Source organism: Tachyglossus aculeatus, chromosome 4, assembly GCF_015852505.1.
Source record: "Tachyglossus aculeatus isolate mTacAcu1 chromosome 4, mTacAcu1.pri, whole genome shotgun sequence".
NCBI lineage: Eukaryota > Metazoa > Chordata > Mammalia > Monotremata > Tachyglossidae > Tachyglossus > Tachyglossus aculeatus.
Window position 1 is genome coordinate 133,666,924 of NC_052069.1, and position 22,730 is coordinate 133,689,653.

The 22,730-nt window shown below is 52.4% G+C and overlaps 1 protein-coding gene across 6 annotated transcripts in view; it reads right to left on the reverse strand.

Annotated features, from left to right (window-relative positions):
- Nucleotides 1-19,800, reverse strand: part of EBF4 (EBF family member 4) — a 63,255-nt gene extending 43,455 nt beyond the window's left edge. For 2 of the 6 annotated variants that reach the window (XR_005450338.1, XM_038744512.1), the window contains exon 1: nucleotides 18,258-18,644. Coding sequence is in view for 5 of the 6 variants with exons in the window: in XM_038744512.1 (XP_038600440.1) it covers nucleotides 18,258-18,406 (149 nt within the window). In the remaining variant the exon portion in view is untranslated. Of the gene's footprint in view, nucleotides 1-18,257; nucleotides 18,646-19,752 lie in introns of those variants that run through there. The other 4 variants (XM_038744509.1, XM_038744513.1, XM_038744511.1 and 1 more) reach the window with 3 other exon arrangements.
- Between the last annotated feature and the right edge of the window lie 2,930 nt (nucleotides 19,801-22,730).

Genomic DNA, 22,730 nt, shown 5'->3' on the forward strand with positions numbered 1-22,730 from the left:
ATGGGTTCGAATCCCGGCTCCACCACATGTCTGCCGTGTGACCTTGGGCACGTCACTTGAACTTCTCTGAGCCTCAGTTCCCTCATCTGTAAAACGGGGATGAAGACTGTGGGCCCCATGTGGGACAACCTGATCACCTTGTACCCTCCCCTGCGCTTAGAACAGTGCTTTGCACATAGTAAGCGCTTAACAAATGCCATTATTATTATTATTATTATTATTATTATTATTGAGCGTGTGTGTCGGCTTTGAAGCCGTCCATCCCCTCGCCCCCTCCTACCTCACCAGGCTCCTCTCTTACGCCAATCCAACCCGCACCCTTCACTCTTCTAATGCCAACCTCCTCGCTGTACCTCCATTTCCCCACCTCATCATCATCATCAATTGTATTTATTTATTCATTTCCCCCACCTCGCCGCCGACCCCTCGCCCACGTCCCGCTTCTGGCCCGGGACCCCCCTCCCCTCCTCGTATCTGACGGACCCCGACTCTCCCCAGCCTTCGAAGCCTTCCTGGGAAGCAGCGCGGCTCAGTGGAAAGAGCCCGGGCTTGGGGTGTCAGAGGGTCACGGGTTCCAATCCTACCCCCGCCAGCTGTCTGCTCCGGGACCTTGGGCGCGTCACTTCGCTTCTCTGGGCCTCAGTTACCTCGTCTGTAAAATGGGGGTGAAGACTGTGAGCCCCCCGTGGGACAACCTGATCACCTTGTATCCTCCCCAGTGCTCACAGCGCTAGACTGTGAGCCCGCTGTTGGGTAGGGACTGTCTCTATATGTTGCCAACTTGTAATAATAATTAATAATAATAATAATGATGGCATTTATTAAGCGCTTACTATGTGCAAAGCACTGTTCTAAGCGCTGAGGAGGTTACAAGGTGAGTCTCTATATGTTGCCAACTTGTAATAATAATAATAATGATGGCATTTATTAAGCGCTTACTATGTGCAAAGCACTGTTCTAAGCGCTGAGGAGGTTACAAGGTGAGTCTCTATATGTTGCCAACTTGTAATAATAATAATAATAATGATGGCATTTATTAAGCGCTTCCTATGTGCAAAGCACTGTTCTAAGCGCCGAGGAGGTTACAAGGTGAGTCTCTATATGTTGCCAACTTGTAATAATAATAATAATAATAATGATGGCATTTATTAAACGCTTACTATGTGCAAAGCACTGTTCTAAGCGCTGAGGAGGTTACAAGGTGAGTATATGTTGCCAACTTGTAATAATAATAATAATGATGGCTTTTATTAGGCGCTTACTATGTGCAAAGCACTGTTCTAAGCGCTGAGGAGGTTACAAGGTGAGTCTCTATATGTTGCCAACTTGTAATAATAATAATAATGATGGCATTTATTAAGCGCTTACTATGTGCAAAGCACTGGTCTAAGCGCCGAGGAGGTTACAAGGTGAGTCTCTATATGTTGCCAACTTGTAATAATAATAATAATAATAATGATGGCATTTATTAAGCGCTTACTATGTGCAAAGCACTGTTCTAAGCGCTGAGGAGGTTACAAGGTGAGTCTCTATATGTTGCCAACTTGTAATAATAATAATAATGATGGCATTTATTAAGCGCTTACTATGTGCAAAGCACTGTTCTAAGCGCTGAGGAGGTTACAAGGTGAGTCTCTATATGTTGCCAACTTGTAATAATAATAATAATGATGGCATTTATTAAGCGCTTACTATGTGCAAAGCACTGGTCTAAGCGCCGAGGAGGTTACAAGGTGAGTCTCTATATGTTGCCAACTTGTAATAATAATAATAATAATGATGGCATTTATTAAGCGCTTACTATGTGCAAAGCACTGTTCTAAGCGCCGAGGAGGTTACAAGATGAGTCTCTATATGTTGCCGACTTGTAATAATAATACTAATAATGATGATGGCATTTATTAAGCGCTTACTATGTGCAAAGCACTGTTCTAAGCGCTGAGGAGGTTACAAGGTGAGTCCCTATATGTTGGCAACTTGTAATAATAATAATAATAATGATGATGGCATTTATTAAGCGCTTACTATGTGCAAAGCACTGTTCTAAGCGCTGAGGAGGTTACAAGGTGAGTCCCTATATGTTGCCAACTTGTAATAATAATAATAATAATGATGGCATTTATTAAGCGCTTACTATGTGCAAAGCACTGTTCTAAGCGCCGAGGAGGTTACAAGATGAGTCTCTATATGTTGCCGACTTGTAATAATAATACTAATAATGATGATGGCATTTATTAAGCGCTTACTATGTGCAAAGCACTGTTCTAAGCGCTGAGGAGGTTACAAGGTGAGTCCCTATATGTTGGCAACTTGTAATAATAATAATAATAATGATGATGGCATTTATTAAGCGCTTACTATGTGCAAAGCACTGTTCTAAGCGCTGAGGAGGTTACAAGGTGAGTCTCTATATGTTGCCAACTTGTAATAATAATAATAATAATAATGATGGCATTTATTAAGCGCTTACTATGTGCAAAGCACTGTTCTAAGCGCTGAGGAGGTTACAAGGTGAGTCTCTATATGTTGCCAACTTGCAATAATAATAATAATAATGATGATGGCATTTATTAAGTGCTTACTATGTGCAAAGCACTGTTCTAAGCGCTGAGGAGGTTACAAGGTGATCAGGTTGTCCCACGTCGGGCTCACAGTCTTAATCCCCATTTTACAGATGAGGGAACTGAGGCCCAGAGAAGTGAAGTGACTTGCCCAAAGTTCACGCAGCTGACAATTGGTGGAGCCAGGAGTTGAACCCATGACCTCTGACTCCAAAGCCCAGGCTCTTTCCACTGGGCCATGCTGCTTCTCAGTGCTTTATTTATTTTTTTTTTATGGCATTTGTTAAGCGCTTACTATGTGCAAAGCACTGTTCTAAGCGCTGGGGGGGGATACAAGGTGATCAGGTTGTCCCGCGTGGGGCTCACAGTCATCATCCCCATTTTACAGATGAGGTCACTGAGGCTCCGAGAAGTGACTTGCCCAAGGTCACACAGCAGACATGTGGTGGAGCCAGGATTCGAACCCATGGCCTCTGACTCCAAAGCCCGGGCTCTTTCCACTGAGCCACGCTGCTTTATTGAGCACTTACTGTGTGCGGAGCACTGTACTAAGCGCTTGGGAAGTCCAAGTTGGCGACATATAGGGACAGTCCCTACCCAACAGTGGGCTCACGGTCTAAAAGATAAAATAATAATGGCTGTGGGATTTGTTAAGCACTTACTATGTGCCACGCGCTGTACTAAGTGCTGGGGCGGATACCAGCAAATAGGGTTGGGCACGGTCCCTTGTCCCGCACGGGGCTCAACAGTCTCAATCCCCATTATACAGATAATAACAATGGCATTTATTAAGTGCTTACTATGTGCAAAGCACTGTTCTGAGCACTGGATGAGGTAACTGAGGCACAGAGAATAATAATAATAATGGCATTTCTCACTACAAAGGCACAGGGAATAATAATAATAATAATAATAATAATAATAATGGCATTTCTCACTATAAATTAGAAAGCACTGCTCTAAGCACCGGGGGGATTCCAATGTGATCAGGTTGTCCCGCGGCGGGGGGGCTCACAGTCTTAATCCCCGTTTTACAGATGAGGTCACTGAGGCCCAGAGAAGTGAAGTCACCCAGCTGGCAATTGGCAATCAATCAATCAATCAATCGTATTTATTGAGCGCTTACTATGTGCAGAGCACTGTACTAAGCGCTTGGGAAGTACAAATTGGCAACACATAGAGACAGTCCCTCCCCAACAGTGGGCTCACAGTCTAAAAGGGGGAGACAGAGAACAGAACCAAACATACCAACAAAATAAAATAAATAGGATAGAAATGTACAAGTAAAATAAATAAATAAATAGAGTAATAAATATGTACAACCATATATCCATATATACAGGTGCTGTGGGGAAGGGAAGGAGGTAAGATGGGGGGATGGAGAGGGGGACGAGGGGGAGAGGAAGGAAGGGGCTCAGTCTGGGAAGGCCTCCTGGAGGAGGTGAGCTCTCAGCAGGGCCTTGAAGGGAGGAAGAGAGCTAGCTTGGCGGAGGGGCAGGGTCGGGATTTGAATCCATGACCTCCGACTCCAAAGCCTGCGCTCTTCTCCACTGAGCCACGCCGCTTCTCGTAAGCGCTTAACAAATGCCATCATCATCATCGTTATTATTATTATGATGATGATTATCCCGAGGGCGGTCTTGGGAGAGGGGGGAGCGGGAAAGGCAGGGGAGAACGCCCCTCCGAAAGGGGCCGGACGGCATGATGGGCGAGTGGAGGCACCTACATTAATTAGTAAAGCAAATGGGAGCGTTTCCTAGCAGAGGGGCCTTGGGAACTTCCAGGAAAATCCATCCCCTGCTCCGCCGCTGGCTCCGAGAGCCTCTCCCGCCGGGGATGGGGGGGCCGGGGCCAGGGGAGGACCACTCCGCCTCGGCGTCTCTTCTCCTGCGCTGGACAACTGACCGCAGCCATTTAGGGCCGAGGGGTCGGGGGGCGGGAGGGGGATGAGGCCCAGGCCATTTTCCGGGCTCCGGCCCTCTCTTCCCGACCCACATTATCGGGTCTCCGGTGGGAGACGTCCAGCTGGTAGCACTGCCAAGAGTGACCAGTCCGGTTCGGCCTGCCCAGACTGGCCCAATCTGGCGGGGCGGGGAAGCTCCCACTCATTTCTCCCTAACCACTGGGCAGCCCCATCGCTCCCCAGACATCATCAGTCGTATTTATTGAGCGCTTACTATGCGCAGAGCACTGTACCAAGCGCTTGGGAAGTACAAACTGGCAACATATAGAGACAGTCCCTACCCACCAGTGGGCTCACAGTCTAAAACAGACATGCTTTCTCTCTCTCCTCTCCCTCTCATACGGACGCAGTCAGTCGGATTTACTGAGCGCTTACTGTGTGCGGAGCCCTGCGCTAAGTGGTGGGGGGCGTACAATAGAACAATGTCGCGGACACGTTCCCTGCCCACAAACGAGTCTACAGTCTGGAGGGGGAGGCAGACATTAAGAATTAAATGAATAAATTACAGATAATAATAATAATGAGGGTATTTGTTAAGCGCTTACTATGTGCAAAGCACTTTTCTAAGCACTGCGGGGGATACAAGGTGATCGGGTTGTCCCACGGGGGGCTCACAGTCTTCATCCCCAGTTCACAGATGAGGGAACTGGGGCGCAGAGAAGTGAAGTGACTTGCCCAAAGTCACACAGCTGACAATTGGCGGAATTTGAACCCACAACCTCCGACTCCAAAGCCCGGGCTCTTCCCACCGAGCCACGCTGCTTCTCTGTGTACACACGTACACACAGACCCACACAGAGATATAGTCATAGTTTTTGGTCAAACTGCCGCCGACGACGATTTTCACCTCTGAGTTTGTCTGAAAAGGCCGCTCACGGTTCCCAACCGCACCACATCTAAACACACAACCGCACACCCACACGCGTAAACACACGCACCCTGTCCCTTGTTGAGTTGTCATGTGTGCCGTGTACAGAGCCTGGCACTGTTTGTGTCTTTGTCTCCTCGTCTCCCGCTCCCGCTAGAGAAGGGCTTTTTCTTTCTTGATTGCAGTGTGCCAAACTGGTCTCCCCCTGACGACTGAAACCCAGTTTTCATCTGCTCTGCAATGTGACCTAACAATAATAATAATAATAATAATTATGGCATTTGTTAAGTGCTTACTAAATGCCAAGCACGGGGGGAGATACAAGGTAAGAATAATAATAACGACGGTATTTGTTAAGCGCTTACTAGGTGCACCGTTCTAAGCGCTGGGGAGGCTACCAGGTGAGCAGGTTGTCCCAGTGGGGGCTCACAGTCTTAATCCCCATTTTACAGATGAGGTCACCGAGGCCCAGAGAAGTGAAGTGACTTGCCCAAAGTCACACGGCTGACGGTTGGCGGGGCCGGGATTTGAACCCAAAGCCCGTGCTCTTCCCACCGAGCCACGCTGCTTCTTCATCGGGTCGGACACAGTCCCTGTCCCACACGGGGCTCTCAATTTTCACCCCCATTTTCCACACGAGGTAACTGAGGGATGGAGAAGTGAAGTGACTTAAATTCACACAGCCAACAAGAGGCGGAGCGGGATTAGAACCCACATCCTCGGACTCCCAAGGCCGGGCGGGGTCCTGCCACCAGGCCAGGCCGCTTCTACCTTGGGCTTTCCTTCTCTAAAACACTTCCTCCGTCCTCCGGGCTTCCGGGCTCCGGCGTCAGCAACTCTTGGGGTTGTCTGCTGTTGTCCGTTCTCCTCAGGTGCTGTCCGCTCTAGACTGGAAGCTCGTCGCGGGCAAGGAACGTGTCATATTATTCCGCTGTCCCCTCCCAAGCTCTTGGTCCGGTGATCTGCCTACAGTAAGCGCTCAATAAATAGGCTCAACTGACTGACCGACTGCTAAGGGATTGACTTCCTTCTAGGACTTGGTGGTCCGTGACCCCATCTTGCCCTTTGATGTGGCACGTAATAATAATGACGACGGCACTTCTTAAGCGCTCACTATGTGCAAAGCACTGGGAAGGTTACAGTCTTCATCCCCATTTTCCAGATGAGGGAACTGAGGCCCAGAGAAGTGAAGTGACCTGCTCAAAGTCACCCAGCTGACACCTGGCGGAGCCGGGATTTGAACCCACGACCTCCGACTCCAAAGCCCGGGCTCTTTCCACTGAGCCACGCTGCTTCTTGTCGCTACTCATTCTGCTGCACTGCCCTCCCCCAGGGGCTTAATGCAGTGCTCTGCACATAGTAAGCACTCAAATAACACCGCTGAGTGGTTGACCGATTGATATCCATCATTTATTTATTTTCTGGGCAGCCGTTGAGTGCTTACTACGTGCCGGGCAGTGTACTAAGCACTGGGGTAAATACGAGCTCATCAGGTTGGACACAGCCCACGGCACATTTGGGGGCTCACGGTCATTCATTCATTCATTCAATCATATTTATTGAGCGCTCACTGTGTGCAGAGCACTGTACTAGGCGCTTGGGAAGTCCAAGTCGGCAACAGATAGAGACGGTCCCTACCCGACAGCGGGCTCACAGTCTAGAAGGGGGAGACAGACAACAAAACCAAACGTAGTAACAAAAAATAAATAGAATAAATATGTACAAGTAAAATGGGTAATAAACATGTACAAACATATATAGTGATTTGAATATAGACAGCACACCCCTCTAAATGGTTATCGCAACCCAAAATTTGGTAACCCAGTTTTCCGGATATGCATATGCTAAGTACGCATGGGGACTTTCCTTTTTTCAGAGCAGTAGTTGCCCAAAATCAATCAATTAATCAAGGGTACTTATAGTAATAAGAATAAGAATGGCATGTATTAATCCTCTGCACAGTACAGGCATGGCATGTACAGTCCTCTGCACCCCATAACGGTCTTCACCCCCATTTTACCGACGAGGGAACCGAGGCGGAGAAAAGCGAAGCGACTTGCCCAATTTCACCCGGCAGATCGGCGGCAGGGCCTGAGATTAAAACCTTCTGAATCCCAGACCCGCGTCCGATCCACTGGGGCTCGCCGCCGCTTCCATTTATTTCTATTAATGCCCGTCTCTCCCTCCAGACCGTGAGCTCGTTGCGGGCAGGGACCGCGTCTCCTGACTCTATTGCACCCTTTCAAGCGCTCAGTTCAGCGCTCGGCACCCGGTCGGTGCTCCACAAATACCATTTTGATCGACTGATTCGGCAGTAGCGTTCAGCTCCGTGTCGCTTAAAGAGGTTTTCGGTTTCGCGTGTCCATCGCCGTGGCTTTCCTGGACGTACCGGCAGTCCAGAACGCCTGGCTGATTTACCCAAACTGCTTACGATACAGGTAAACCCTGTATTACGGGGCACGTTTTCCCACAATCTTAAAAGCTAGGGATTGGGATTCCCTCCCAAACCTCTGGAAAAAGAGGAAATGCCTTTCTGTGCCATTATAACGTTGCACTGAGCATCACCGAACTATTGTTTAAGCCCTCCTTTCCTCTTCTGCGTCGCCCCGACTTGTCATCATCGTCATCATCATCATCAATCGTATTTATTGAGCGCTTACTGTGTGCAGAGCACTGGACTAAGCGCTTGGGAAGTCCAAATTGGCAACATCTAGAGACAGTCCCTACCCAACAGTGGGCTCACGGTCTAAAAGGGGAAGACAGAGAACAAAACCGAACATACTAACAAAATAAAATAAATAGAATAGATAGGTACAAGTAAAATAAATAAATAAATAGAGTAATAATAAATAGAGTAATAATAAATAGAGTAATAATAAATAAATAGAGTAATAAATAAGTCCATATCTGCCATTTACTGATTTATATTAACGTCTGTCTCCCCTCTAGACTGTTAACCTCGTTGTGGGCAAGGAATGTGTCTGCTTTATTGTTGTACTGTCCTCTCCCGGGCGCTCAGTACAGTCCTCTGCACACAATAAGCGCTCAATTGAATGAATGAACTTTGCTAAGGCAGTTCCAAGGAGAGCGTCACAACCTCACAGCGCTCAATAAATGTGATTTAGTGAACTCGGTGAGGAGGTACAGCACGATTATGAATCTTTTCGGGAGCCTGAAAAAGTAGAGGCTGCTTTGGCTGACTCTGAGGGTGGTTTTTCAACTTTGGCGAAGATTTTATCCCACTTGGATGGAACAGACAGCCTCCTCCTGGACTTCATAAAGTTCCCAGTAGCAGGACAGCTCTTTCCGAAGCCCTTCAAACGCTTATCACTTTCGGGGTCTCCCTTCACTCATTTAAATAAATTAATTTCCTTTCTTTCAAACGGATGCAAGACTTCTTCATCCCCAAATTTCAGCCGGTGGCAGGAATATATTTACGTCGTCATCCGTCTGGCCCACTTGAATTACGCATTGGGTCGTCGAGGTGTCAACCGGAGCCCTGACCTCAGAAGGACCTGGGTTCGAATCCCGGGCTCTGCCCCTTATCGCCGGGTGATTTGGGCTTCACTTTTCTGTGCCTCAGTCCCCTCGTCTGTACAATGGGGACGAAGACTGCGAGTCCCACGTGGGACACGGACTGTTGGCCGACCCGATGAGCTTGTATCTAACCCAGCGCTTAGTGCGGTGCCTGGCACATAGTCAGCGCCCAGCAAATACCAAAGAGAAATAATAGTAATAAAGAGGAAAAAAAACAGGAGTTTCTGGATCACCGGGTGGTCTGTGTCCCGAGAAATTCCAGGAATTTCCATGTTTTCCAAGCTGGCGGCCTCCAGAGGGCAGTCAGCGGCAGATGGGAATTTTTGCAGCGCTGCCTCTGGGATGTTGGACGATATTTACCAATCTGTGGAAGTTGGAATTTTCCCAGCGAGTCCAAGGAGTATTCCAATCCCCCTGCATATCCAGGTTTCTCGCCTGAAGGAGCGTTGGTTTACCGGAAAGAGCCCGGGCTTTGGAGTCAGAGGCCGTGGGTTCAAATCCCGGCTCCGCCAATTGTCAGCTGTGTGACTTTGGGCAAGTCACTTCACTTCTCTGGGCCTCAGTTACCTCGTCTGAAAAATGGGATGAAGACTGTGAGCCCCCCGTGGGACAACCTGATCACCTTGTAACCTCCCCAGTGCTTAGAACAGCGCTTCGCACATAGTAAGCGCTTAATAAATGCTATTAAAAAAAAAAAGTCACCACTTCTCTGGGCCTCAGCTGCCTCGTCCGTAAAATGGGGATGAAGACTGCGAGCCCCACGGGGGACACCCTGATCACCTTGCATCTACCCCAGCGTTTAGAACAGTGCTTGGCAACTAGTAAGCGCTTTACGGGTACCATAATTATCAGTATTATTCGATTATAAGCTCTTTGTGGGCAGGGAACGTGTCTATCAGTTCAGGACACGGTCCTCTCCCAAGCTCTTAGGACGGTGCTCCGCACGTAGTAAGCGCCCCGTAAATACCGCTGATTGACTGATTGATTGACGGAGAATGGACTGGACGCACAATCACGTGTCACCGTGCGGTAGTCGCAGGTTATACAGATAAACACACACACACACACACAAACACAAAGATCCCTACCGTACTCTGCCGTCACATACATCGAGAAGCAGCGTGGCTCAGTGGAAAAAGCACGGACTTTGGAGTCGGAGGTCATGGGTTCAAATCCCAGCTGTGCCACATGTCTGCTGTGTGACCTTGGGCGAGTCACTTAACTTCCCTGAGCCTCAGTTCCCTCATCTGTAAAACGGGGATTAAGACTGTGAGCCCCACGGGGGACAACCTGATCACCTTGTATCCCCCCAGCGCTTAGAACAGCGCTTTGCACATAGTAAGTGCTTAACAAATGCCATTATTATTGAAGCAGCATGGCTCAGTGGAAAGAGCCCGGGCTTTGGAGTCAGAGGTCATGGGTTCAAAACCCAGCTCTGCCACTTGTCAGCTGTGTGACTTTGGGCAAGTCACTTAACTTCTCTGGGCCTCAGTTCCCTCATCTGTATATTGGTGATTGAGACTGTGAGCCCCGTGTAGGACAACCTGATCACCTTGTATCTCCCCAGCGCTTTGCACATAGTAAGTGCTTAACAAATACCATCATTATTGTCTCCCCCTTTCAGACTGTGAGCCCACTGTTGGGTAGGGACTGTCTCTATATGTTGCCAATTTGTACTTCCCAAGCGCTTAGTCCAGTGCTCTGCACATAGCAAGCGCTCAATAAATACGATTAACGATGATGATGATGATACACACATGTGCAACAGAATCACCCCTACCCCCCGCCAAACACACATAAAGTGCTTAGTACAGTGTTTTGCACACCGTAAGAGCTCAATAAATACAACTGAATGGCTACAAACTCATATTCTCACACACACACACACACACTCATTCTCTCAGATAAACACTAATTTTCTCTCTCTCACACATCCACATCCACTCTCTCACACACACTCATTTTGACACGGTCTCTCTTTCGAGCATTCATTCTTTTTATTGCACACTCGCATGTTTTGTTTTGTTCTCCGTCTCCCCCTTCTAGACTGTGAGCCCACTGTTGGGTGGGGACCGTCTCTGTATGTTGCCAACTTGTCCTTCCCAAGCGCTTAGTACTTGTTCTGCGCACAGTAAGCGCTCAATAAATACGATTGATTGATTGATTCACGCACCTCCTTACGCACACTCAGTCTTCCCCTCACACACACACTCACTCAGCTCCCTCCAGACTGTAAGCTCATCGTGGGCAGGGAACGTGTCTGCTATATTCCTGTGTCGCACTCTCCCAAGTGCTTAACACAGTGCCCTGCACGCAGTAAGCGCCCAATAAATGTGACTGATTGATTCGCCTTCATCCTCTCATGTGTTTATTCACGCTTTCGATCGTCTCTATTGAGTGCTTACCGTGTGCAGAGCACTGTACTAAGCGCTTGGAAAGTACAAATCAGCAACAAATAGCGACAATCCTCTCCCCCTCGTCCCCGTCTCCATCCCCCATCTTACCTCCCTCCCTTCCCCACAGCACCTATATATATGTATATATGTTTGTACATATTTTTTTACTCTGTTTATTTATTTATTTAATTTATTTGTACATATCTATCCTATTTATTTTATTTTGTTAGTATGTTTGGTTTTGTTCTCTGTCTCCCCCTTTTAGACTGTGAGCCCACTGTTGGGTAGGGACTGTCTCTATATGTTGCCAATTTGTACTTCCCAAGCGCTTAGTACAGTGCTCTGCACATAGTAAGCGCTCAATAAATACGATCGATGATGATGATGACAATCCCCACCCCCAACGGGCTCACAGTCTAAAAGGGGGAGGCAGACGTCAAAACAAGGAAACGGGCATCAACGGCATCGATATCAATAGAATTATAGACATATACATCGCCATCATCATCAATCGTATTTATTGAGCGCTTACTGTGTGCAGAGCACTGGACTAAGCGCTTGGGAAGTCCAAGTTGGCAACGTATAGAGACGGTCCCTACCCAACAGTGGGCTCACAGTCTAAAAGACTGTCTAAACAGTCGAAAAGAAATATACATATTCTTTCTCATACTTTCGGACAACCACTCGTTCTCATACATCCTCTCTAAAACACATTTCTTCTCCCTCACACGCTCAATGCGACAAATCCTCTCTAGCTCGCCGTGGGAGGGGGACCGTTTCTACCAGAGCCGTGCTGTGCACATAGTAAGCGCTTAACAAATGCCATTATTATTATTATTATTATTATTATTATTATTATTATTATTACCAACCCTGTCGTGCTGTCCACTTCCAATCACTACCTCCGGTGCTTTGCACCCAGTCAGTGCTCAATAAACGCCACGGATTGCTGGCAGGCGCTCGTTCTTTCCCCATCCGCACTCCTCATCATCACTCGTATTTATTGAGCGCTTACCATGTGCAGAGCACTGGACTAAGCGCCTGGGAAGTACAAATTGGCAACATCTAGAGACAGTCCCTACCCAACAGTGGGCTCACAGTCTAAAAGGGGGAGACAGAGAACAAAACCAAACATACTGACAAAATAAAATAAATATTTTTTCTCCCGCGCCCTGTCTTGCACCCGTTCGTTCTCTTGGACGTACTCTCATTCTCAAGTATTTCACGTCACACCCTCAAATCCTCCCTCCCAGATTTCTAATATTCCTATCTATTCCCTCCCTCTCTCGGTGGATGCCTTCTGCGTCCCCCTAATCCCCCCTCGACCAGATCAGACGGTCAAGTCCTTGACGATCGGGGCTAACTCCGAGGCCTAGCGGGTGCAGCCCGGGCGAGGGAGTCGGAAGGACGTGGGTTCTAATCCTGCCTCCGCCCCTTGTCTGCTGTGTGACCTTGGGCAAGTCAGCGCCTCGGTCTGTCTCACCGATAAAACGGGGACTGAGGCCGCGAACCCCACAGGGGCCGCATCTAACCCCATTTGCTTGTCTCCCCTCCAGCGCTTAGTACAGCGCCCGGCACAGAGTAAGCGCTTCGAATACCACAATTATTATTAATCAAGCGGGGATGAAGACCGACAGCCCCACGTGGGCAGGGACTGCGTCCAACGCGATTCGCCTCTGCCCACCCCAGCGGCCTGGCACATGGTAGGTGCTCAACAAATCATCATCATCGATCGTATTTATTGAGCGCTTACTATGTGCAGAGCACCGGACTAAGCGCTTGGGAAGTACAAATTGGCGACCTCTCAACAAATCATCATCATCATCATCGATCGCATTTATTGAGCGCTTACTATGTGCAGAGCACCGGACTAAGCGCTTGGGAAGTACAAATTGGCGACCTATAGAGACAGTCCCTACCCAACGGCGGGCTCACAGTCTAAAAGGGGGAGACAGAGAACAAAACCAAACATACTAACAAAATAAAATAAATAGAATAGATATGTACAAGTAAAATAAATAGAGTAATAAATATGTACAAGCATCTATACATATATACAGGTGCTGTGGGGAAGGGAAGGAGGTAAGATGGGGGGGATGGAGAGGGAGATGAGGGGGAGAGGAAGGAAGGGACTCAGTCTGGGAAGGCCTCCTGGACGAGGTGAGCTCTCAGCAGGGCCAAATACCACAGTTATTACTATTGCTCTTATTATTAATAATAATAATAATAATGGCATTTAGAAGGTCCCTTCTAGAAAATGAGGTTTACCTGCCGTATCCCCGGGCTTTTTCTAACCTTACCATTCCCTCACAACCATCCCGGGACAAGACCGCGCCAGGCAGTGGGATTTATTGAGCGCTTACTGCGTGCAGAGCGCTCGCGCTAAGCGAGCGTGTCCAGTGAATGTAAGCTCACTGTGGGCAGGGAACATCACTACCAACAGCGCGGCTCAGTGGAAAGAGCCCGGGCTTGGGAGTCGGGGGTCTTGGGTTCTAATCCAGGCTCCGCCACTTGTCAGCTGTGGGACCTTGGGCAAGTCACTTCACTTCTCTGTGCCTCAGTTACCTCGTCTGTAAAATGGGGATTAAAACTGTGAGCCCCCCGTGGGACAACCGGATCACCTTGTAACCTCTCCAGCGCTTAGAACAGCGCACATAGTAAGCGCTTAATAAATGCTATCATTATTATTATTATTTATTAAGCGCTTACTATGTACAAAGCACTGTTCTGAGCGCTGGGGAGGTTACAAAGTGATCCGGTTGTCCCACGGGGGGCTCACAGTCTTCATCCCCATTTCACAGATGAAAAAATCTCTCTTTATTACACTGGGGAGAGACGAACGATGCCCGGGAAAGGGGGAGACAGGGAGGAGATAGGGATGGTTGGGGGGAGAAGAAAAGTGGGAGAGTGGTGAATCGGGGCCCAGCGAGTTTCAGAGGACAGACCGTCCTTTTCGACTGTGAGCCCACTGTTGGGTAGGGACTGTCTCTATATGTTGCCAATTTGTACTTCCCAAGCGCTTAGTACAGTGCTCTGCACATAGCAAGCGCTCAATAAATACAATTGATGATGACAGACGCCCCGAGCCAGCGGACTGAAACCACAGCCCCACCGGGTTTCCTGAGCGAGAAAATTCAGGGCTTCTCTCACACTTTGGGGCGCGGGGCGGGGGGCTCTGCAGGGCTGAATCTCCAGGAAAGGGAAATCGTTTTCATCCCATGATGGTGATGATGATGATGGCATTTATTAAGCGCTTACTATGTGCAAAGCACTGTTCTAAGCGCTGGGGAGGACACAAGGTGATGAGGGTGTCCCACGGGGGGCTCACAGTCTTCATCCCCATTTTACAGATGAGGGAACTGAGGCACAGAGAAGTGAAGTGACTTGCCCAAAGTCGCACAGCTGACTTGTGATGGAGGGAAAGCATCCCCGGAATGAACCCGGCCCCCGGCACACCAACCCAGCGGAGGGGCTCCTGGAGCCTCCCGGCTTCGGAGACACCCCGGCCCCCCCAATCCCGGCTACAGCCCCCAGACCCTGTAAAGGGGTGAGTTAGCGGGAGAGGGAAGGTTAGCTTGGATGCACCTGTATATACGTATATATGTTTGTACATATGTATTACTCTATTTATTTATTTACTTATTTTACTTGTACATATCGATTCTATTTATTTTATTTTGTTAGTATGTTTGGTTTTGTTCTCTGTCTTCCCCTTTTAGACTGTGAGCCCACTGTTGGGTAGGGACTGTCTCTATATGTTGCCAATTTGTACTTCCCAAGCGCTTAGTACAGTGCTCTGCACGTAGTAAGCACTCAATAAATATGATTGATTGATTGATTGATGCAATTAAGGGTGTGACTGTGAGCAGGGAACGTGCCTACCAACTCTGGACTCTCCCAAGCGCTTAATACAGTGGGCCCCCCCCCACCCCGCATACAGTAAGCACTCGATAAACACCCCTCGTCCCCCTCTCCATCCCCCCATCTTACCTCCTTCCCTTCCCCACAGCACCTGTACATATGTACATATGCTTGTACATATTTGTTACTCTCTTTATTTTACTTGTACATATCTATTCTACTGATTTTATTTTGTTAGTATGTTTGGTTTTGTCTCCCCCTTTTAGACTGTGAGCCCACTGTTGGGTAGGGACCGTCTCTATACGTTGCCAATTTGTACTTCCCAAGCGCTTAGTACAGTGCTCTGTACACAGTAAGCGCTCAATAAATACGATTGATGATGATGTTGGGTACGGACTGTCTCTATATGTTGCCAATTTGTACTTCCCAAGCGCTTAGTGCGGTGCTCTGCACACAGTAAGCGCTCAATAAATACGATTGATGATGATGATGGACTGATTGATTGATCGGGGATGGGGGTCTCCGGGGCGAAGACAGTGAGTGTCTGGATGGGGATGGGGGGGAGAGGTGATTATGCGAGCGTGCGTTGGATTTCAGAGAGGCCCCAGAAAGCTGCAGGAAATACTAACGGCGCGGCGACTGAAAGGGGAGCAGTGGGAAAGAGATAGCTTGTGGATGAAACCCTACCCAGAGCGCAGGCATATTAATGAAAAGAAGTAACCCCCTTCCTTTCTCCCCTCTCCTTTCCACCCCACCACCCTGATCCCCCCCCCACAACAGGCAGGGGACGTGTCCATTTATTGTTACAGTGTGCCCTCCCAAGCGCTTAGTACCGAGCTCCGCACACAGTGAGCGGCCGAGAAATGCAACTGAACGAACGAGCGACCGAACGAACACCATCTGAAGCCTGCCGACCGCCCCCCAAGAGCTCCCTCGGGATCCGGGGTTCACCCCCAGACCGTAAGCTCGTTGTGGGCAGGGAATGTGCCTGTTTATTTTTCCATTGTACTCTCCCGAACACTCCGTACAGCGCCCCGCAAGCGCTCAAAAAATCCGATCGAACGAAAACGGGGATGGGGAAGCACGAAAAGAGGCTGAGCAGAGGCCCGGACACAAGTCCGGGCCGCCACCAGCTTAGAGAATAAACCAACCAAGCAGAGCCAAAATGTTTCCTCCTTCCATGACCTCCCTCTATCCCCCTCCTTCACTAGACCCGCTCCGCTCCCCAACCATCATTCCGAGAGGAGGTTTTCCAACTTCCTTGGATCTCCACCCGGCTCCCTCCTCCCCACAGATCCCAACGCAAACTTCAGGCCACGATGAGAAAGGAGCTGGAGATTATTCCAGGAGCCAGAACGGCCTTCTGGAAGGGAGATAAATCCACGGGGAGAGTTTCCTCCCTCGCGACGCTTTCTCCGGCCCTGGCGCCGGACGCGGGATGGGAAAGGAGCGAGGATGAATCGGGAGGAGGGGGAAAGGCAGGGTTGGGGGGGGGGAGGAAGACACGTCCCGGGAAGATGTTAGGTTTAAGGAAGAGAGGAAGCTGGCCCGGTCGGGGGACTGATGGGCAGGGGGAGCTGGGTCCAGTGGTCCTTAAGATGGTGGCCCTGAGGTAGCATCACTGAGGTAGGAGGTCGCAGGGTCGGAGGTCAAAGGGGCTTGGTCCAGAGTACCAGAAGGGCAGGGAGTTGGAGGGTGCCACCTACAAGGAGGTCAGAGGTCAGAGGGAATCACAGGGTCAGAGGAAGGTCCAACGAGGCCTTAGGATCAGTGGTCAAAAAGAGCTGACTTGAGGGGACGGGGTTGGGGGGGGACCGTGGGGCAGGAAGTGTACACGGACTGGGGGGGGAGAGCGAGTCTGGGATCCGAGGGAGGGTCTGGGAGGGCAAAATTTCAGAGGATCCCAGGCCCGGAGAGGCCGCTGGGCCTGAGGGAACTGGATCTAGGAGAGCCGAAGGGTCAAAGAGTCAGAGGGAGCTCCGTTCAGGAAAGTCCCCAGGCCAGGGGTCGGAGAGGGCTGATCCAGGCTGCCACAGGCTCAGAGGGTCGAGGGGAACGGGGTTCAGGACGCCCACGAGGTCGGGAAGCAGAGGGAACCTGGCCCTCGGTCCCCAAGTCACGGCGGGTAAAGGAAGCGGGGGACGGGGAGGAGTCAGACAGTCGGGAGGCAAAGGTAGATTGGGCGGGGGGCCGGGGGGACCAGAGGGTGGGACGCGAGCTGGGATGGGGGTCGTGATTAAAGCTTACAGAATCACGAAGGGGGCGGGAAGGGCAGATATGGAACTGTGGACTCAAATCCCTCACCATCAAGCACCTATGGGAGCCATAGGGTGCTAGTTTCACTTCCAGTCCACAAAAAGGAAACACTTCTTTCCTGCCAGAGTGTGAGTGAGTGAGTGAGTGAGTGAGTGTGTGAGTGTGTGTGTGTTGGGGTAGGAAGGGGCGGCGGAGGAGGAACTCTGTTCCCACAGGAAATGCCGGCAGGGCCCAGGGAAGAGTGGTCCATGCGGGGACCCTGTTGGGGAAAGTTTGGGATGTGGAAGGGAAAGTTTGGAATATCAGATGAGGCGCATCCAGAAAGGGTGTTCCCTTGGCCAGATGTCCAGGGTCCATGGAATGGGGGGAGGGGGAGCGGGTTGGGGTTGGCCAGAAGGTCAGGGGTCAGAGAGCACCTGGTCCAGGGGGCAGAAGGGGGACGGGTCGTCTTGTCTAACTCTCTGGCACGGTCTCCGCCGCAGGCTCGGAGTGGTGGTGGCCCCGGCTGATAACTGCAGGAAGGGGGAGCGGGAAGTAGATGGCGGGGGGTGGTCCTCTCTCCGGGGCCAGCTCAGCTCCTTCCCGGGTGTGGGGACGGAGGGACCAACGGACGGGACACCAGACCCTTTTTGGGTAGTTGCGGAAGCGGCCCGGGGGCCACGGTGACCAGCAGGGAAGGGGCACTCCTCTCGCCCAGCTCCAAGAGGGACCAGAGGTGAGGGCAGAGGTCGAGGCAGGCGCAGAGGTCAAGGGAGGGTCAGGGTCGGGAAGAGGGGTCGGGATGGGGGGCAAAGGGTGGGGGTGGGGGGCCGTACCTCTGTGCTGCGACGGTGGCGTCCAGGATGGCGGCGGCAGCGTTGGGCAGCGTCCAGGGGCGACCGGGCCGGAGCCCCGCAGGCAGCGGCTCCTCCTTGAGGTTGAGCCCACCGCGGCCTCGGGCCGGACCCCCCTGCAGGGACACCATGGGGCGAGCTCAGGGCCCACCCACCCAAGGATGGGCGGATGGACGGTAGATGGATGGATGGATGGATGGATGGATGGATGGACGGTCAGCACAGGGCTCGGGGTCACTTGGGCCGGGAGGCTGACCTCTGACCCCGGACAGAGGAGGCCCACAGAAAATGGGGGGGGATTGGGAGAGGGGGGTCCGGGAGATTGGGGCTGGGGGCGGGAGAGCTGGGGAAGGGATGGTCCTGGAGGAGAGAGGCAGCAGAGGGGATCTAGGGTAGACTCTAGGGGAAGGACTCGGGAGACTCTGGGGGCGGGGGGAGGGACACGTGGGGAGGGGGAGAGGACCCCGAGGGGGAGGGGCAAGGGGACCCCCCCCCCCCCCAAGTTGGGAAGAGCTGTGAGTGGCTTTGCAGCGGAGCGCGAAGATGGGGATGGAGGCGACCCTGAAGGAGGAGGAGGAGGAGGAGGGCGCGGGAGAGAGGGAGCGAGAAGGAGGAGGGGAAGAGGAGGAGGAAGAAGGGAGGGGGAGGAAGAGAGGGCGGGGGGCGAAGCGCTCAGTCCAGTGCTCTGCACATACTAAGTGCTCACTGAATACGACTGAATGACTGGAAGCAGGGGGAGGAGGAGGAGGAGAAAGAGGGGAAGGGGAGGAGGGAGAGGGAGGTGAGGGAGGAAGAAGAGGAGGAGGACGGGGGTCCGGGGAGGAGGATGGGAAGGGAAAGAGGAAGAGGAGGAGAAGGGAGAGGGGAGGAAGAAGGGAGGAGGAGAGGAGAAAGACAGGGGCAGGAGGAAGGCAGAGGGGAGGACGAGGGGAGGAAGGCAGGGGGAGGAGGAGAAGGAGGAGGGGAGGAGAAGAGGAAGAAGGAAGGAGGAGAAGGAGGAGGGGAGGAGGAGGAGGGGAAGAAGGAAGGAGGAGGGGAAGGAGGGGAGGAGAAAGGGAGAGGGAGGAGGAGGGCAGGGGGAGGAAGAAGAGGAGGAGGACGGGGGTCCGGAGAGGAGGTTGGGAAGGGAAAGAAGGGGAGGAGGAGGAGAAGGGAGAGGGGAGGAAGAAGGGAGGAGGAGGAGGAAGACGGGGAGGAGGAGAGGAGGAAGACGGGGGAGGAGGAGAGGGAAGAGGGGAAGAGGAAGGCAGAGGGGAGAAGGAGGACGGGAGGAGGAAGGCGGGGGGAGGAGGAGAAAGAGGAGGGGAGGAGGAGAAGAGGAAGAAGGAGGAGGGGAGGAGGAGAAGAGGACGAAGGGAGGAGGAGGGGAAAGAGGGAAGGAGGAAGGGAGGGGGAGGAGGGGGAGGAGGAAGAGAGGAGGAGGAGGAGGAGGAGGACGGGATCCGGGGGGCCCGGGGGGCCCGGGGGGCGGGGTTACCATCCCGGGGGCGGCGGGGTCGGGCGGGCCCGGAGCGGGGGGGCCCTCCTCTTCCTCCTCCTCTTCCTCCTCCTCCTCCTCCTCCTCCTCCTCGTCGCCCTGCTGTGCCGGGGGCTCGGGGGGCGGCAGGAGCAGCAGCAGGCGGCGTCGCGCGTCCCGGGGGCCGCAGGGGACGGGGACGGGGAGGGGGACGGGGAGGGGGAGCCCCCCGAGCCCCCCGGGACCCCCGAGCCGCCCGGCCCCCGGGAGCAGCAGCAGCAGCAGGAGCAGGCCGCCCCCTCCCCGCCGGGACCCCCGGGACCCCCGGCCCCGCCGCCCTCGGCCCATCCCGCCCACCCGCCGCACCGGGAGCGGGCCGGGGGGCGGGGGGGACCCCGGGGGCGGGGGGACGTGTGACGTCATCGGGGGGAGGGGGCGGGACCCGGGACCCCCCACATCGGCCGGGGGGAGGGGGAGGGGGAGGGGGAGAGGAGGGGGGAGGGAGAGGAGGAGGGAGAAGAGGTGGTGGAGGAGGGAGAGGAGAAGGAGGAGGTAGAGGAGGAGGAAGAAAAGGTGGTGGAAGAGGAGGAGGAAGAGAAGGAGGAGGAAGAGGAGGAGGAAGAAAAGGTGGTGGAGGAGGGAGAGGAGAAAGAGGAGGAAGAGGAGAAAGAGGAGGTCGTGGAGGAGGAGGAAGAAAAGGTGGAGGAGGAGGAGGAGGAAGAGAAGGTGGAGGTAGAGGAGGAGGAAGAAAAGGTGGTGGAAGAGGAGGAGGAAGTGGTGGTAGAGGAGGAGGAAGAGAAGGAGGAGGAAGAAAAAGTGGAGGAGGAGGAGGAAGAGAAGGAGGAAGAGGAGGTAGAGGAGGAGGAAGAAAAGGTCGTGGAGGAGGGAGAGGAGAAGGAAGAGGAGGAGAAAGAAAAGGTGGAGGAGGAGGGAGAGGAGATGGTAGAGGAGGAGGAATAGAAGGAGGGAGATGAGGAGGAGGTGGAGGAGGGAGAGGAGGAGAAAGAGGAAGTGGTGGAGGAGGAGGAAGAGAAGGAGGGAGACAAGAAGGAGGAGGAAGAGGAGGGAGAGGAGGAGGAAGAAAAGGTGGAGGAGGAAGGGGAAAGAGGAAGTAGAGGAGCAGAAAGAGAAGGAGGAGGGAGAGGAGAAGGAAGAGAAAGAGGAGGTGGAGAAGGGGGAGGAGGAAGAAAAGGGGGAGAAGGAGGAGGAGGAAGAAGAGGAGAAGGAAGAGGACTGGGAGACACTGAGCTAAAACAGAAGGCCCAGAAGGTTCCCCGGGTGTGCAGGGCCCCAGAGGGAGAACACGAGCTTCCCGGAGGGGCCCCAGAGGGCCGGAGACGGGATCCCCGGGGACCCCGATCCCGTGGGGCCCCGATCCCGTGGGGCCCCAGCCCGGGGCGGCGGAGGGAGCAGGCTCCATTGGACGGGCCCAGTCCAGATGGGGAGTCCGCCGCCTCATCGCCGAGGGGGACACGGACGGGGACACGGGGACACGGACACGGACACACACACATATGCCCTCCTTGGGCCCAGGGGCCAGCTCAACAAGACCCATTCCTCCTGAGAAAGAGAGAGCGATAAAGCCCCCTACCTCTTCCCTCACTAGACTGGAAGCTCGTTGTGGGCAGGGAACCGGTTCTATTGTCCTCTCCCGAGCCCTTAGCGCAGCGCTCTGCACATGGCAGGCGCTCAATAAGTACCACTGATTGAATGACTGTGGACGTCCCTCCCGAACGTAAGCTCGGTGTGGGCAGGGAACGGGTTCGCCAACCCCGTTCCACTGTCCTCTCCCAACTGCTTAATCCGGTGCTTCGCACACAGCGAGCGCTCAATAAATACCGACGACCGTCCCTCTGGACTGTAATCATCATCATCATCAATCGTATTTATTGAGCGCTTCCTGTGTGCAGAGCACTGTACTAAGCGCTTGGGAAGTCCAAGTTGGCAACACATAGAGACGGTCCCTACCCAACAGTGGGCTCACGTGAGCCCATTGTTGCCGAATTGGATCTGTCGCCCGAACTGTACTTTCCAAGCGCTCAGCACGGTGCTCTGCACGCGGTAAGCGCTCAATAAATACCATTGATTGAGTGGCTGCAGAAGTCCCTCTGGACTGTACGCTCGTCGTGAGTATGGGGATTTGTCTCCAAGTCAGACCCACAACGAGCTTGCAGTCTAGAAGCACCGTCTCGATGGTTCGGGGTCACCTGTGGAAAACGAAGGCGGCCCAACGAACGAGGAGCTCGGGGGAGAGAGGCCTTGTCTGCCCCAACGTAGAGACGGTAAAAGTCCGTGGAGGCTCTCAGAGACCCCCAAATCAATCAATCAATCGTATTTATTGAGCGCTTACCATGTGCAGAGCACCGTACTAAGCGCTTGGGAAGTCCAAATTGGCAACACATAGAGACGGTCCCTACCCAACAGTGGGCTCACAGTCTGAAAGGGGGAGACAGAGAACGGAACCAAACATACCAACAAAATAAAATAAATAGGATAGAAATGTACAAGTAAAATAAATAAATAAATAAATAGAGTAATAAATATGTACAACCATATATACCGTCTTCTGGCCCTGCCTGCCAGGGGGGCGTAGGAATAAGAGGGGGTACCGATGGGACGATACTGGACCCACCTGGGCTGGGTTGGATACAGGAAGATACATGGGTTCTCATCCTGGCTCCGCCACTTGCCTGCTGGGTGACCCTGGGCAAGTCGCTGGACTTCTCTGGGCCTCGGTTCCCTCACCTGTAAAATAAGGATTAAGTTCGGGCGCCCCAGACGGTATTTTTTTATAGCATTTATTAAGCGCTTACTATGTGCAAAGCACTGGGGAAGTTACAAGGTGATCAGGTTGTCCCCCGGGGGGCTCACAGTCTTCATCCCCATTTTACAGATGAGGTAACTGAGGCACGGAGAAGTAAGGTGACTTGCCCAAAGTCACACAGCTGGCAATTGGTGGAGCCAGGATTTGAACTCATGACCTCTGACTCCAAAGCCCG